Below are 17355 nucleotides of genomic sequence, written 5' to 3'. Positions count from 1 at the left end.
ACTCTGCAGCTTTTATCATGTGGGGACCCACCCAAAAACCAATTTTAGCTCCGGGTCCCTCAGCGGAGGAGCTGGGCCTCCTGTGTTCTCAGGGTGCAGTTAAAGTTTAAACACAAAGATTTTTATTAATAAGTCACGAGAGGAGTTTATCACAGAGTTAAAGAGACTCTGAGGGGTCAGAGTTGAGTTACTCCAGAACTCGGAGCAGGGATCCAGAGACTCTGTGGTGGAGGGGAATCCCCGGAGCAGATTATTCCCGAGGTGTCCACACAGAAAAAGAGATGAAATCTTGTTCAGCAGTGACGTACCTCTTCTTAAAATGCCCTCTGCGGCTCTGCCGTGTCGGACTGCTAAATGCCCAACGGTCTGTTTCCACCGCTCGGCCTTAATTACACCGCCGCTCTGCCAAGAGCAACACGACACGGCTTTTCAAGCAGCTCCACATACCAGATATCTGAGCCAGCCCCAAACAACAGCTCCCCAAAATTCTTTGATCTGATGACGAGCCTGGCGTCCAGCTCCAATTAAAAAAAACAGCTCTTTGAGATGGTTGCATAACGATGGAGGAATAAAAGGAGGAGCTGATGTGTTGTTTTGAAATTCCTGGGATCTAAAAATAAGCCTCGGCCTGGATTCCCATGGTGATTGATTGGGAAGCGGAGTTGGTGGCTTGCGAGCGGCCGGGGCGACCGCAGCGCCACAAAGCCACTAACCAGAGATATTCTGGGGCTGCAGACTGGAGCCTCGGCTGCAGACGGCCGCTGCGCTCACATCAGCTCTTGTTAATGAGCGGGAAACTTCCTGCAGCTCCTGTTAGTGTGAAACTGATTCTTATTCAGCTTTCAGCATCAGTCCTTTAAAACTCCTCTCTGTGCTGCGTTCAGGGACACTCAGACGTGCAGGGTTTCATACTCTGTTGAGCTGTCGGAGAATGAAATGTAAATGTTTTGAAAAGGAAAATATAATTATTTTCTTCTGTTCTGAACATGTGCATTTTTACTTTCTCATTTTTCATACATTAATAGTGCAGGATGTTCTTATGCTGTTTTCCTACACAAAGTAATGCACCAAAGGTCGTACGTAGCTTATACATATATATTATTCTATATACGTACTTCATAATTCGTGTGTAACCGGAGTATTCATGAAGGCTGTGATCATGTGACCAATGCACTAACAGGAGTAAATATGGAAGTGTCCAATAAGGAGGCAGGTCAGAGTGGCAGTCAGTGGGTCAAAAAACACAGGACTTTCCGCTGGAGGCCGGTGTTCAGACCTGTGTGAATGTTGAGTCATTTTGAGGCACGTCAGCACCATGTTTTTTTTGCTAAACCTAACCTCTGTAACTTAATGTTATGTCCATAACATCATTATTCTGGCGCAAATCCGTGGGATGTCATAGAAACCATTGTGGGTGCATTTTACATAGGTTATTATACGAACAGTTTTGGATGCACTTCCGCACGATATTATACGAACAGTTGTGGGAGCATTTTACGTAGGTTATTATACGAGCCGTTGTGGGTGCATTTTACGTAGGTTATTATACGAACAGTTGTGGGTGCATTTTACGTAGGTTATTATACAAACCGTTGTGGGTGCATTTTACGTAGGTTATTATACGAACAGTTTTGGATGCACATCCGCACAGTATTATACGAGCCGTTGTGGGTGCATTTTACGTAGGTTATTATACGAAAAGTTGTGGGTGCATTTTTGTAGGATATCAAACAAATCGTTGAGGGTGAACTTTCACAGGTTGTTACACAGCCCATTGTTTGTGCATTTTTGCAAGATATATAAACTGTTGTGGGTGCAATCCCATAGGCTGCATTTTCGTAGGATTTTATATGAACACTGTATTCCTACAGGATATGATACTGAGCCTCCCGACTATTTTGATGAACAGTGAATCTTTAAATCTAATTCTTCGATCAAAAATGGTGGTAAAAGTTTTCAGTTTTCATGTCACATGTGGAGACTTCCTGTTTTCTGTTGTTTCACACGGAATTAAACTGAATATGTTCAATTTTTATATAAAACGAGACACTTAAAGACGTTGTGTTGGACCAAGAGGAACTGAGACGGACATTTATCACTGTTTTCTGACATTTTATTTTATTGATAATGCTAAAAAACATGACTCTAAAGATGATTCACTGATTATTTTATCCATCATTTGGTTAATAGATGACTTGTATCGACTGTACTTTAAACTTCAGAGTGTCCTTGAATGCACCATCAGTAAGAGTCTTGACAGTGAATCAGCTGCTCTGACTGAATCAATCAATAAAAGTGTCTGATTTGAAAACTGATCGTCAGGAACGTTAAGTATCTGCTGCTCTCAGTGAAACCACCGGAACGATCCGTCGAGGCAGCAACGACCACGACCCCCCCTGAAAGTCACGGTGGTGTGTTTAAGGCGCTGCAGCAGCAGATGGAATCCATTAAAACAGAAAGGAGCTCTGGTTGGGAAATCACCCGCAGCCACCAAGACTAATGCTGCTGCTGAGTTTGTGTAGCTGCCGCAGACCTCGTCCACAGATCCTGTTGTTTTATATATAGGCTGTATTTATTTGTTACTGTAACGGAAAAAGGAAAACAGGAAGTGAGGACGGAGTGAAAACGTGGAAAAAATCAGGAAAGTCGTTTGACTGCGGGTCAAACTTCGACATCTGCGAAACAATGTTGATTTATCAGTTTATCTGCGTAACAAGACGAGACAATGACAAGACGGATCTCGATAATAAAACGCCACAGAGAGGAATTTAGTTTCCTCCGCTCTGCAGAACATCACTCTGCTGATGACACCCGAACTCTGAAACAATAAGTAGACGCATTGTACTGCGCTTTTTGGTGAGTTTAGGCACAGAAGCGGCTTGGTTAGGGTCAGGAAACCTTCATCACAGCGGTTCTTTGTCACTTTGTACCCGCATTAATCGTTTTTTTATTGCTAATGAGTGAACAGGTTGTAACAACTTAAAAACTGAGACCTTCTTAGAATCTTCTTAGAAAGAACTTGGGCTAAATTTTCCAGGAAACCGCCAGGAAATCAGGTTATTTCATACCGCAGAAATTAGGCTTTTTTGGCTTTATGCGCCACTGAGCAACTTTCATAGGAATATACGGGGCTCCGCCTCCAATGCTGTATCCAGGTCTCACACAAGCACGTGGTTACATTTAGCCAACAAATGTTCGTGGTTACATTTAGCCAACAAATGTTCGTGGTTACGTTTAGCCAACAAATGTATGTGGTTACATTTAGCCAACAAATATACGTGGTTACATTAAGCCAACAAATGTACGTGGTTACGTTTAGCCAACAAACATACGTAGTTACATTTAGCCAACAAACGCACGTGGTTATGTTTAGCCAACAAACGCACATGGTTACGTTTAGCCAACAAACGCACATGGTTACATTTAGCCAACAGATGTACAAGGTTACGTTTAGCCAACAAATATACGTGGTTACGTTTAGCCAACAAACGTACGTTGTTACATTTAGCCAACAAACGCACGTAGTTACATTTAGCCAACAAATGTACGTGGTTACATTTAGCCAACAAACGCACGTGGTTACATTTAGCCAACAAACGCACATGGTTATGTTTAGCCAACAAACGCACATGGTTACGTTTAGCCAACAAACGCACGTAGTTACATTTAGCCAACAAACGTGCGTGGTTACGTTTAGCAAACAAACGCACGTGGTTACGTTTAGCCAACAAACGCACGTAGTTACATTTAGCCAACAAATGTACGTGGTTACCTTCAGCCAACAAATATATGCGGTCACATTTAGCCAACAAATGTACGTGGTTACCTTCAGCCAACAAATATATGCGGTCACATTTAGCCAACAAATGTACGTGGTTACCTTCAGCCAACACATATACGCGGTTACATTTAGCCAACAAACGTGCGTGGTCACATTTAGCCAACAAATGTACGTGGTTACCTTCAGCCAACAAATATACGCGGTTACATTTAGCCAACAAATATACGCGGTCACATTTAGCCAACAAATATACGCGGTTACATTTAGCCAACAAATGTACGTGGTTACATTTAGCCAACAAACGTGCGTGGTCACATTTAGCTAACAAATATACGCGGTCACATTTAGCCAACAAACGTGCGTGGTCACATTTAGCCAACAAATGTACGTGGTTACCTTCAGCCAACAAATATACGCGGTTACATTTAGCCAACAAATGTACGCGGTTACATTTAGCCAACAAATGTATGTGGTTATATTTAGTTAACAAACGCACGTGGTTACATTTAGCCAACAAACGCACATGGTTATGTTTAGCCAACAAATGCACGTGGTTACGTTTAGCCAACAAATATACGTGGTTACATTTAGCCAACAAATGTACGTGGTTACATTTAGCCAACAAATATACGTGGTTATGTTTAGCCAACAAACATACGTAGTTACAATTAGCCAACAAACGCACGTGGTTATGTTTAGCCAACAAACGCACGTGGTTACATTTAGCCAACAAATGTACGTGGTTACCTTCAGCCAACAAATATACGCGGTCACATTTAGCCAACAAATGTACGTGGTTACGTTCAGCCAACACATATACACGGTTACATTTAGCCAACAAACGTGCGTGGTCACATTTAGCTAACAAATATACGCGGTCACATTTAGCCAACAAACGTGCGTGGTCACATTTAGCCAACAAATGTACGTGGTTACCTTCAGCCAACAAATATACGCGGTTATATTTAGCCAACAAATGTACATGGTTACATTTAGCTAACAAATATACGCGGTTACATTTAGCCAACAAACATGCGTGGTCACATTTAGCCAACAAATGTACGTGGTTACCTTCAGCCAACAAATATACGCGGTTACATTTAGCCAACAAATATACGCGGTCACATTTAGCCAACAAATATACGCGGTTACATTTAGCCAACAAATGTACGTGGTTACATTTAGCCAACACATATACGCGGTTACATTTAGCCAACAAACGTGCGTGGTCACATTTAGCTAACAAATATACGCGGTCACATTTAGCCAACAAATGTATGTGGTTACATTTAGCTAACAAATGTATGTGGTGTTGGTGTCTGACGCAGGAAGTCACTGACCAAGCGCTGGTATTCTACGACTTCGGTGTTGATTTTAAACATGAGGATTTATTGTCTCTGGTTTGGACGCCACATCAGTTCACCTAACGTCCTCAGAGAGATACCTTTAGGAACACATGTCTTTAGAGACACACATACGTCCCTTCATTACGTTTGTTTTGGCCGTCTTGTTGTTGTTTTCATAAATATAAACAAACAGAAAACAGATCCAGCCATGATCCTTGAAATCTTCTTCTTCTTCTGCAGGATGTTTTTGTTGTGCTCTGACCTCCAGCTGACCTGCTTGGAAAACTCTGGTGTCCTCTGGTGTCCTCTCTCTGTCTCTCTGGTGTCCTCTCTCTGTCTCTCTGGTGTCCTCTCTCTGTGTCTGTCTTCATAAGTGTCCCTGTGTTGGACGTAGTGATGGACTCTGTCCTCTCTGTTGGGTCTGACTGCATGTTATTAACTGCGGCTGCGTTGTCTTTTTGCTTTCTGTCTTCTTTCTGGGCTGCTCTTGTAAACTAGCTGACGTGGACGCAGGTAACTATCCTCTTCCTCTTCTTCTTCTTCTTCCTCCTCTTCCTCCCATCCATCCATCCATCCTCCTCTCTGTGATTGTGACGGCAGCATGTTGAGAACGTCTCAGCTTCAGCAGCGTCTCGTTAAAGCTTCATGAGGTTCAGCAGCAGCTGCTCAGCGTCGTTTTATTCACACGCAGATCAGAAGGAAACATAACGAAAGCTGCTCCATCATTTCCACAGAGGGTTCTGTCATAATAATAATAATAATGTGCATATATGTGTTGCACACAACTCAAAATAAAACCTAACATTGGCCAATATAAGAAAGGCAAAATGCAAAAGTTGAACACACACGAGGACCTGTAACGAAAACACTGAAAATAAAACATGAGACGATAAGTTTGTCGTGCTCGACACAGGTGCAAATACAACAGATAATATGTAGAATCTGAAGAAATTTGGATGGAAAGAAAAAGACAAATATTATTTAAGTTTGCATAGCAATTATGGATATTAAGAATTTCAGAATAAAATTACGTATTTGCCAAAATAAAAGCCCAAAATGCAAAAGTTAAACACACCCAAGGACCTTTAATGGAATAACAGAGAAAAACAGAAGAACAAGCGATTAAAAAAAACAAAAAAACAAAATAGAGCGTAAGTTCAATAAAGTTAGTAAAATTTGTATTACTTTACGTGATGCAAAAAATACAAAACAAAACAAAAAAAACATCAGATAAATACAGTGTAAAATCCAGAACCGTGCACTTTGGACATATGAGGAGACACAGGCGGGAAACTCACTGTTAAAAAAACCCACTTTTTGTTGCGGTATCAGGAAATACGACTATTTCACCGGAAAAAAAACAGCTGCTTTTTGTGAAATGCGACTGTTTCTGCATAACCCTCCCCCTGAAAAACAAAAAAACAAAAAACACAACAACGGCTTTTCATGGCAAACCCCACTTTTTGTTGTGGTTCCATGGCAGGAAATGCAACTTTTTCTCCTTAAAAAACAACCGCTTTTCATGGTTTTATCCTGGCAGGAAACGCGACTTTTTATTCATTAAGCACTACAGCTTTTCACGGCGCTATCCCGACAGGAAACACAACAATTTCACTGTTTAAAACAAAACAAAAAAAATAAACAAACAAACACTTTTTGTTGCGGTATCCTGGCAGGAAATGCAACTTTTTCCTCCGTAAAAAAACAACCGCTTTTCATGGCGTTATCCTCGCAGGAAACACGACTTTTTATTCATTAAACACTATGGCTTTTCACGGTGCTATCCCGACAGGAAACACGACTATTTCACTGTTAAAAAACCTCACTTTTTGTTGTGGTATCCTTGCAGGAAACGCAATTTTTTATTCATTAAACACTACGGCTTTTCACGGCGCCATCCCGGCAGGAAACACGACAATTTCACCATAAAAAAACCCCACTCTTTGTTGTGGTATCCTGGCAGGAAACGCAATTTTTTATTCATTAAACACTACGGCTTTTCACAGCGCTATCCCGACAGGAAACATGACTATTTCACCGTTAAAAAAACTCACTTTTTGTTGTGGTATCCTGGCAGGAAACGCAATTTTTTATTCATTAAACACTACGGCTTTTCACAGCGCTATCCTGACAGGAAACACGACTATTTCACCGTTAAAAAAACTCACTTTTTGTTGTGGTATCCTGGCAGGAAACGCAATTTTTTATTCATTAAACACTACGGCTTTTCACAGCGCTATCCCGACAGGAAACATGACTATTTCACCGTTAAAAAAACTCACTTTTTGTTGTGGTATCCTGGCAGGAAACGCAATTTTTTATTCATTAAACACTACGGCTTTTCACGGTGCTATCCCGACAGGAAACACAACAATTTCACCGTAAAAAAAACAAAAAAAAAACAAACACTTTCTGTTGTGGTACCATGGCAGGAAATGCAACTTTTTCTCCATAAAAACAACTGCTTTCCATGGCGTTATCCTGGCAGGACACGCCATTTTCTTCGTAAAACACTACGGCTTTTCATGGCGCTATCTCGACAGGAAACACGAATACTTTGCCAGAAACAAAGAACTGTTTTTTGTGGCACTATCCAACAGGGAAATGTGATTATTTCTGTGTAAAAAAAAAACCAACAACCAACAAACCAAAGGCGTTTCATGGCACTTTCCCGGCAGGAAACATCACTATTTCTCTGCGGTATCCCAACTTTTTCTCCGGAAACAAACAGCTGTTTTTTGTGGCACTTTCCCGACAGGTAATCCAACTTTTGCTTTGTAAAATATAAGCGCGTTTCGTCGGGCTGTCCCGGCAGGAAACAGCTATTGATTTAAACAATCAACCAAACGTTCAATTTTGTTTGCCATGGTTCTGCGACGTCAAAGTGGACAAGTTGTGTACCAAATTTTCACGAGTTCTGACTTCGTAAACGTCCCCAGTCAGGAGCTCATTTATCTGATTATTCTGCCAGCACGTGAAGGCAGCGTGAGTTTCCTTCCAGCCCTGGCAGTGTGTCGTGTGAACGTCTCCGTCGAGGCTGAAACAAGTTTCTACTGAATAGATGAGAAATGAAAATAAAGACGTGCTGCTGCCGAACGCCATCGAACGATGCTGAAGCTGAAGCTGAACTCCACGTGTCTGAACTCGCCTCCGTGTCTGTAGTGTAGCTGATGTTGTACATCACACACACACACACACACACACACACACAGTATATAAATATATAAACACGCTGTGCTGATTCAGTGAGCCATCTGCTTTACTGTAGCAGCACCGTCCGTCCTCGCCACATGGCGTCTGTACACAGGAAGCTGAACGTCTACCTCAGGGTTTTATTCTCTAAAGTTATTTACCTGTAAACACCTGATCCATCCAGGACACACACACACACACACATGCACGCTTCACACAACATGAGCGTCTGAGTCTGTGACCTGTGGGAACTTCCTGTTTCCCAAATGTTGGAAAACTTGATGTGTTTCAGCTTCGAGACGTCTCAACTCAAAATATCTGCTGTGTGTGTGTGTGTGTGTGTGTGTGTGTGTGTGTGTGTGTGTGTGTCGCTGCCGTATATAAACATGCACCATATCATTTACTCTGCTGTCTGTAGTAAAGGCGCTGGCTCTCAGTGTTTACAGATCAGCTGATCCCCAAAATAACATGTGCACTTTTATTTTTAGTTTTTCCCTCCACTTCCTGTAAATCGCCCGGACCGGACGTTTGTTCCCACACTGAGCCGAACACTTGAACGCTCACTCTGCTGCTGAGTCCCTCTGAATGTTTGCAGGACGAGACGGAACGAGTCTGATTTATTTTATTTATACGACACAACAACAACCAGGATACTTTTAGTGACTTTATTTATCCTCGAAAAATAAAAGTTTATTTTAGCTGCACGGTTTTTAATGCAAAAAACAAAAAACAAAACAGGATGACAACATGAAGTGTTTTTTGTTTTGTTTGTTGTAGATTTTTTTAATACATTTTATATATATATATATATATATATATATATATATATATATATGTATTAATGCAATAAAGCAACAATACAATGTAGAATATACAGAAAATAAGTTTATAAAAGTAAGGAAAACACAAACAAATTAATGAAAAAAAGTACATAAAAGTAAAATGAAAATTAATTAAAGTAATACAAAATCAATAAAAACAACAAAAAATTAATTAAAAGTAAAAATGTAAGAAAACATGAATAAAAAATAAATAAATAATTAAAAAATGTAATAAAAATCAATTAAAAAATCTAAATTAATTAAAAAGTAATAAATAAAAACAGAATAAAATAATAAAAAATAATGTAAGAAAAAAAATTAAACATAATTTAAAAAGTCAGAAAAAGTTAATAAAACAAAATAATTTAAAATGCAAAATAAAGTCAATCAAAACCAAAAACAAATAAATAACCAAATAAATAAAAGTTAAAAAAAACATGAGAAATGTAACAAAAAAGCAATTGAAAAAATCTAAATTAATTAAAAAGTAATAAATAAAAACAAAATAAAAATAATAAATAATAATGTAAGAAAACTTAAATAAAAAATAAATTGAAAAATAATTTAAAAAATCAGAAAAAATAAGTAAAACAAAATAATTTAAAATGCAAAATAAAGTCAGTAAAAATAAATAAATAACCAAATAAATAAAAGTTTAAAAAAATAAGACAAATGAAAAATGTAACAAAAAAGTAATTTAAAAAATTTGAATTAAATCAAAATAATAAATGATAGATAAAACAAAATATAAATAATAGATGATGTAAGAAAAAAATAAGTTGAAAAATAATTTACAAAGTCAGAAAAAGTTAATTAAATAAAATAATTTCAAATGCAAAATAAAGTCAAAAACAACAAACAAAAGTTTTGAAAATAAAGCAAATGAAAAATGTAAAAAAGAAAAAAATTAAAAAATCAAAATTAATTTAAAAGTAAGGTAATAAAAACAAGATAAATAAACAAGATAATAAATAGTGTTTCATATAATGGACTAAAACAATACAGTGTGAACAGTTACAATAGATTTAAACATAATTAAAAACTCAACTAGTTTTGTTTTTGATGTTGATTAAAAAAGAAAAAAACAGGATTCAACAGGAAGTGACGTCGGCCATTTTTAATGGTGACTCAGCTGCTACACAGTGTGACATCATCAAGGTGTGTGTGTGTGTGTGTGTGTGTGTGTGTGTGCGCATCTTTCCCTGATACACTGAGTTTCAGCCATTTTAATCATCCTAAATATTCACTCTCCTCTTAGTGTCGACCGTCTTCCACCAAATCAATCAATCAGTCGATCATAACGTGTCATCGATCACCTGTAGAGCAGATCAATCAATCATTGGATCATTACCGTGTCATCGATCACCTGTAGAGCAGATAGAGACGCTGGTCCACCTGTAGTCGTGTCGTAGTCGTGTCGTCTGTCTCCGTCTGACGCTGACGCTGTTTCCTGCAGGCGGCCGCTTCAAGAAAGAGATCGTGGTGGACGGTCAGAGTCACCTGCTGCTCATCAGAGACGAAGGAGGCCCCCCGGAGGCTCAGGTGAGTACTGCACCTGCACACTGGGACATCAGCTGAGCACTGCTGACAACCGACAGGCCGAATGAAACGCTAAAGTATTTTGTGCTGCTGCTGCTGAAGTAACTTTATATTAGTTTAGTCTCTGAAATGTGTTGTTCAGTGTTTGACATGTTGGAGGAAGGAAAAAAATAAATAATAATAATAAAAATAATATAATAATAAACAAAGTCAATTAAGAAAAAGATAAAAAAAAATAAAGAAAATATTAGATTGAAATAATAAATAAAAAGTAAGAAAAAGGTAAATTAAAAAAATGAAAATGAATAAATAAGAACTGATATAAAAACAAATTAAATATGAATAAAAACAAAATAAAAGATGAAAAGTTAATAAAAAAAATAAAATTAAAAATGAATCAAAAAGTAAGAAAACAGTCAAGGAAAATGAAATAATAATAAATAAAAAAAAAATTAAGTAAATACAAAAATACAATTAGAAATAAATTAAAAGGTAAGAAAAATAAAATAATTATTAATAATAAGGTAAGAAAAACTGAATTCAAAATAAAAAGTAGAATTTAAAAAATACGAAAGCAGTAAATAAAAAATGAAATAAAAGTATTAAATAAAAAGTATGAAAAAGTTAATTAAAAATCTAATTTTAAAGAAAGAAAGGAGTTAATCTAAAATAAAAAAGTAACAAATAGATTAACAGAAAATAAAATTAAAAATGAATCAAAAAGTAACAAATAAAAGACAAGGCAATGTTATTCGTGTCTCAAGTCTTTCTGTGAAGCGTCCATCATCTTCCTCAGTGAGTGATGAAGAGCATCATCAGGGTGTGTGACGGAGGACGAGGTGAAAGTGGGTCAGGACTTTACCTGATGAATAATTCACCTGTTTTCTGTCTGCTCCTCATGGAGTCTGTCTATCAGTCTGTCTGTCTGTGTGTGTGAGGCTCAGTGTGTGCGTCCACCTCACAAATATAAAGTTATAAAACAGGAAGGACATTAAGTCGGTCGTACAGCTCATTATTTCATGGAAGAATTAATGTACAGGTTCATAAATAAACAATGTTTATTTGCAGTTGTAAATAAAAAAAGAAAAGAAAACAAGAATATTGAAAGGATATAAAGCAGTAATATAAAAAATGAATTAAAAAGATAGCAAATAAATGAATAAGAAAAAATAAGAATAAAATGTAAGAAAAAAGTTAAGAAAAATGAAATTGAAAAATGTATTAAAAATAAGAACAAAATAAATATAAATAATCTAAAAAAGTAAAAGGTTGAATTAAAAAAGTAAAATAAAGTTAGGAATAAAAATTTACTAAAAATAAAATTGAAAAATAAATTAAAAATAAAATGATGTATAAAAAAGCCAGAAAAAAGTTAATAACAATAAAATAATGAATAAAAAGTCAGAAAAAGTTAATAAAAATAAAATAATAAATAAAAAAAAGTCAGAAAAAAGTTAAAAATAAAATAATTAATAAAAAAGTCAGAAAAAAAGTTAAAAATAAAATAATAAATGAAAAAAAGTCAGAAAAAGTTAATAAAAATATAATGAATAAAGAGTCAGAAAAAAGTTATTGAAAATAAAATAATGAATAAATAAGTCAGGAGAAAGTTTCACATCTCCGTTACTTCCTGTCACAGGAGGAAACAGTTGATGTGTTTCTGATTTGTTTTCTGTCAGACTCTGTGTAAATAAAGTTGTATTTGAATCTGTGTGTGTGTGTGTGTGTGTGTGTGTGTGTGTGCGCGCAGTTTGCGCTGTGGGTGGACGCCGTGATCTTCGTCTTCAGTCTGGAGGACGAGATCAGCTTCCAGACAGTCTATCACTACTTCAGCCGCCTCGCCAACTACAGGAACGCCGCCGACCTGCCGCTGGTCCTGGTCGGCACGCAAGGTACCAACACACACACACACACACACACACACACACACACACAGGGAAATACACACTGTTACACACTCTCTCCTTCTACTGAGGCAGACAGTGTTTGTTCTGTGAGGCTCTGCTGCCACCCAGTGGTGACTGACAGTCACTGCACAGAGCTCAGAGTCCTGGTTCTTATGATTCTAGACAGGATCAAGGTTCAGGAGAAAAATGTGAAACTCTATCAGGAGCTGCACCTTGCCAAAATAAATCCAAACCTTCATGATTGGAGCATGTGTGACTTTACTTTGAAAGGACAGACACAGGAAGTGTCCACGCTCAGCAGTCAGACAGGAGTCAGGTTCATTTCCAGAGTTGGTACCTGCGGTTTCTACTTCCAAGTCTACTGCTGCTGATCAGCACCTCGCTACGACCCGCGGTGACTTCTCTGTGTTCTGTAAACCAGGATGTAGCCTCGTCCTGGAGTCTGAGACCAGGATGTGATGGTCTTAAAGTTCATTACACTCACTGATTACCTTTATTTCTGTATTTGCAAGACGGATAAGAACTTTAACAAAGTTCTCGCACACCACAAAGTCGTGCTCTCCATATCTACAAGTTTGGTCTGAAACCTTCATCAGGAAGAGAAGAGGAGTTTAGTTCTTCCTCATTTTCCTGGATGGCCTCTAAAAGTCTCTCAGACCACAGTGTTCACTGGCCAACGTTTTTCAGCAGAGGGCGCCAAAGTATCACCAAAGTTTCCAGAGTGCTGACAGGGTCGAGGGTGAACTGAGACATCTGTGGTCCAACGCATGAAGCAGCTGACTGGATAAAAGGAACAGCAATGGAAGATTAAGTCTAAAGTAAAGTTTTCAGAGTTCTTCCTGGACCAGGAAACTAAAACTCAAAGCAACATTTTTAAGGGTTATAGTCCGAAGAATAAACAAGCCGAACTAAGTTATTTTTATTTTTAGTTAATCTGCCGATTATTTTCTAGGTACTCGTCGATTAAACATTTGGTCTTTAAATGTTGAAGGTGATGCCTTTAAATGTCTTGTTCCGTCCAAAACCCAAAGGACTTTGGTTTAACATGATGAAATTTCCATTTTTAAGAGGCTGAAAACAACATTCACTCGCAATTTGCACAACAAAATACTTCAAATCAATTGGTAGATTTGATTTATTGTTGCAGCTCCACTCTTGACACCAACATTTAAAGATTTAGATAAAAACAAAGTTTCAGTTTGCAGCCAAAGTTTCCAGAGTTTGTCCTTTTCAGTTTTCATTTTCTAAACCAGGAACTAAACTAGAAATTATCAAGGGTTATTTTCAAGTTGTAGTCGAAAGAAGAAACAAGCCGACATGATAAAAGGAAACATGACCCACTCTAGGGCTGCGACTGACATTTATTTTCATCATCAATTAATGTGACGACTTTCTAGACTTTTCAATTGATAGTCTGGTCTGTACAATGTTAGAAAATGGTGGACTATGGCTAAACTAGTATCTCAGGGTCCAAGGTGATGCCTTTATATGTCTTGTAAACCTCAGAAATTCAGTTCAGTGTCATTTAAAGCAGAGAAAATCAGGAAATACCCAAATTTAAGAAGGTAAATATTATATTTTCTGCCGTTTTTCCATGAAAAATGACAGATTTTTACCATCTGAAATGAAAGATTAAGACAAAAGTAAGTTTGCAGCCAGAGTTTGTCCATCCTTTTTCAATTTAATTTTTAAACCAGGATACTGAACTTAAAACATTGTTTAAGTCTTCTTAATTAAAGTCCAAGGTGATGCCTTTAAATGTCGTCTTTGTCAGTGTCATATAAAGCAGAGAAAATCAGGAAATACCCAAAGTAAGAAGGTAAAAATGATATTTTCTGCCATTAGTGCATGAAAAATAAAATTTTCTGGACCATTAAAAATGAAAGATTCGTCTAAAACTAAAGATTTTTTAAAACAGGAACAGTTAAAGACATGGTGCTCTCTTTCAACACCAAAAATGGACGATTTGTATTCCAAAGCAAAGTCCAGATTGAGTCAGCTTTGCAGCCTCGATCAGAAACATGACTCCAACGCAGCTGTAAAATAAGAGTTTGTGATTTTATTTGGAACATTTGAAACTCAGATTACAGATTACTCAGACTACAGATGATTCTGGGGAAAGGTGTAAAGACTTAATCTCCCTCCTCAGACGCCATCAGCTCAGCCAACCCGAGAGTGATCGACGACAGCCGAGCCAGGAAACTCTCCAACGACCTCAAACGCTGCACCTACTACGAAACCTGCGCCACCTACGGCCTCAACGTGGAGCGAGTCTTCCAGGACGGTAAGTTTCCAGCACGCTCATCCGTCCGTCCTCCTGGGCGGTGGCGGTGGCGGTGGCAGCGGCGGCTGTGGTCAGGAAGTCCAGTCCTCCTCTGGGAAGGTGACATTCCCCCGGCCATAGCCATTCGGCCGCTCTTAATCACACATCAATTAAGAATTAAATGGACCCGCTCAGCTATTTAGCTCAAACCGAACAGCAGTTAAGTTTTATCAGAGCGGGGGGAGGAAGGCAGGCAGCTACAAAAAGAGACGATTCCCCGACGGGATTAATAAAAGAATCAGACATTATAGGAGGAGGAGGAGGAGGAAGGAGAGTGTCCGGAGTCCTCAAGGTCCTGACTGACCTGGACACACGGCAGCCACATTGAGACGATCACAGATGTGTTCAGAGTCTGACCTTCAGATTCACTCACTTCTTTTTAAGTTTTTCAGACTTGGGTTAAAACGTGTTGTGACGTCAGAGGGAATTGAACCTCCTGGGGATGCCAAATGAGTGCGGCTCATTTATCAGCACCTTAAACTGAGAGCTTGAGGACTTTATCTTTTTCTTTACAGCTCCTGGACTTCCTGTTGAGTCGCCTCGAACGCTCTGAACACGTCTGATTCAAGTTTTATGCATACTGCTCTTTTATTAAAGTTGTTTAAACTGCAGGTGTTTAATGAGCTTCAGCGCTTCTTCTTCTTCTTCGTACAAATAAATCGCTTTTTGGAGGGGCTCAACATGCCCAAAAATTTGATACTTTATGGGTAACGCTCCCCACAAACTTTCAACAACATGTACCAAACTTGACATACAAAAAAGCCTCTTGGAGCCATGCGTTAAACTCAGTAGAAAGTCGGCCATTTTGAATTTACTGTGCCTCTTTGGTGCATTTTTGGCCATTTCCAGGGGTCGTATTTTTATGAACTCCTCCCACAGATTTGATCCTATTCACTTCAAATTTTGTCCGTACCATCAGATGACCTTTGACATCAAAACTTACTCAAAGCTTGAGTTCTTGTCAAACAGGGTCTGACTAATAACTGGAGAAAATCAGTGGAACCTCAGTAACGACCTCCAGACATGTTTTCTAGTCCTTGTTGAGTCAGCGAAGGAGCCCCCGCCGTACGTTTCACTTACAGGTATGAAAATTCGTAGGCATATGTAACATCTCAAGACCTACAAAGAGTCGTCTGTTGCTTGCGTGCATTTTTTGGCCATTTACAGGGGTCGTACTTTAACGAAGTCCTACAACAGATTTGATCCGATTTACTTAAAATTTTGTCCGTACGATCTCAAGACCTCGACCATCAAAGTTGCTTCTAGCCCAAGTTTTTGTTGAACCGTGTGACCGTGGCCATGTGTCAGATGTTCATGTTTACTTTAGTCTTTGTCGTGATTTGGTAAACGCTGATCATTAAAACTGCGTCTTACATCCTCTGATACCAGAGTTACAGTCAGTCAGTGGTTTGTATTTACTGAGGCTTGTTATGACTCTGAGGATTAAAGTCGCCGTTCGGCCGTAGGACCTGATGTTCGTCCTCGCTGAAACAAACAGTGAGACTTGTGAAGAAATGAATCGTTCAGCAGCAGATTTTGTTCAGTTTGTTAAAATGAAAGAGTAGCAAAGTATCTGAGAGAGGGTGGGGTCAAAGGTCGGAGCCTTCATGACTGATCCAGGAGCAGAACACAACAGGTCTGAGGCAGTGAAGTTATTTTCTGTTATTGCACTGAAGTATCTCGGTGTGAACCCGGCGGCTCGTCTTCTCACACTCTCAGAGCACATTAATAAGAGGTGAGGCAGCTAATGAAGCGGCGGGTCGGCCGGTCGGCAGGCGCAGGGTTAACGCCTTTTAATTAGAGCAGAAATAGATGACATGGACTCGGCGGTTAATTAGCAGAGCTGCGGCGAGTCTGCCGCCCTCTGGCTTCATCTGCATCCACCTCAGTTTGATATCCAGCAGGTCAGGAGTTGCAGCTTTTTGTACTGTGACTCGTTTTATCTTCAGCTAAACGGGAAACATGTTTGGCTTTAATAATAATAACATAATAATGTCAGACAGAGACGTCAAATCTGTGTTTTATTTAGCTGAATTAAAGTGTAAACCAGACAGTTTAGACTTGTAGAAACTCATAATGAATATATGTTGAGGTGAGTAAAGCACTCGGGCACTGTGGTGTTTCTGTTGTTCTTCAGTAGATAAATATAACAAAGCATTCCATAACTAAATCAGCATAAAGGTAAAGAATGTAATGACAGCAGACCTAAAAATTCAACTAGTGTCCTCTCCAAAATGAACAGAGCAGATTTAACCAGGTGAAAACACTGAATGAAGTTTTCCCAACACTGTTTGCATGTCTGAGACAGGCCGGTAGCTTAGCACCTGCTAATGTGTGCTCACCTCTTCTCTAATAATTTAGGATTCACGTGTTCATTTATCTCATGTTTCAAAGAAATACAAAAAAAGCACAAGAAGAGAAACAAACTTACAAAAAGTCTCAAACT

General features: G+C 38.6%; 1 protein-coding gene across 8 annotated transcripts in view; it reads left to right on the top strand.

Moving 5' to 3' along the window:
• The window catches only part of agap1 (ArfGAP with GTPase domain, ankyrin repeat and PH domain 1), a 228738-nt gene that overhangs the window by 79722 nt on the left and 131661 nt on the right, over window positions 1-17355 (top strand). For 4 of the 8 annotated variants that reach the window (XM_078165885.1, XM_078165881.1, XM_078165882.1 and 1 more), the window contains exons 4-7: window positions 5626-5640; window positions 10597-10682; window positions 12430-12571; window positions 14736-14870. In XM_078165885.1, coding sequence (XP_078022011.1) covers window positions 5626-5640; window positions 10597-10682; window positions 12430-12571; window positions 14736-14870 — 378 coding nt within the window. The remainder of the gene's footprint in view (window positions 1-5625; window positions 5641-10596; window positions 10683-12429; window positions 12572-14735; window positions 14871-17355) is intronic. The other 4 variants (XM_078165886.1, XM_078165887.1, XM_078165884.1 and 1 more) reach the window with 1 other exon arrangement.

The sequence above is a fragment of the Epinephelus lanceolatus genome, chromosome 24 (assembly GCF_041903045.1).
Source record: "Epinephelus lanceolatus isolate andai-2023 chromosome 24, ASM4190304v1, whole genome shotgun sequence".
Lineage (NCBI taxonomy): Eukaryota > Metazoa > Chordata > Actinopteri > Perciformes > Serranidae > Epinephelus > Epinephelus lanceolatus.
The sequence above is the reverse complement of the archived record's forward strand: the minus strand, read 5'-3'. Positions and strand labels throughout refer to the sequence as shown.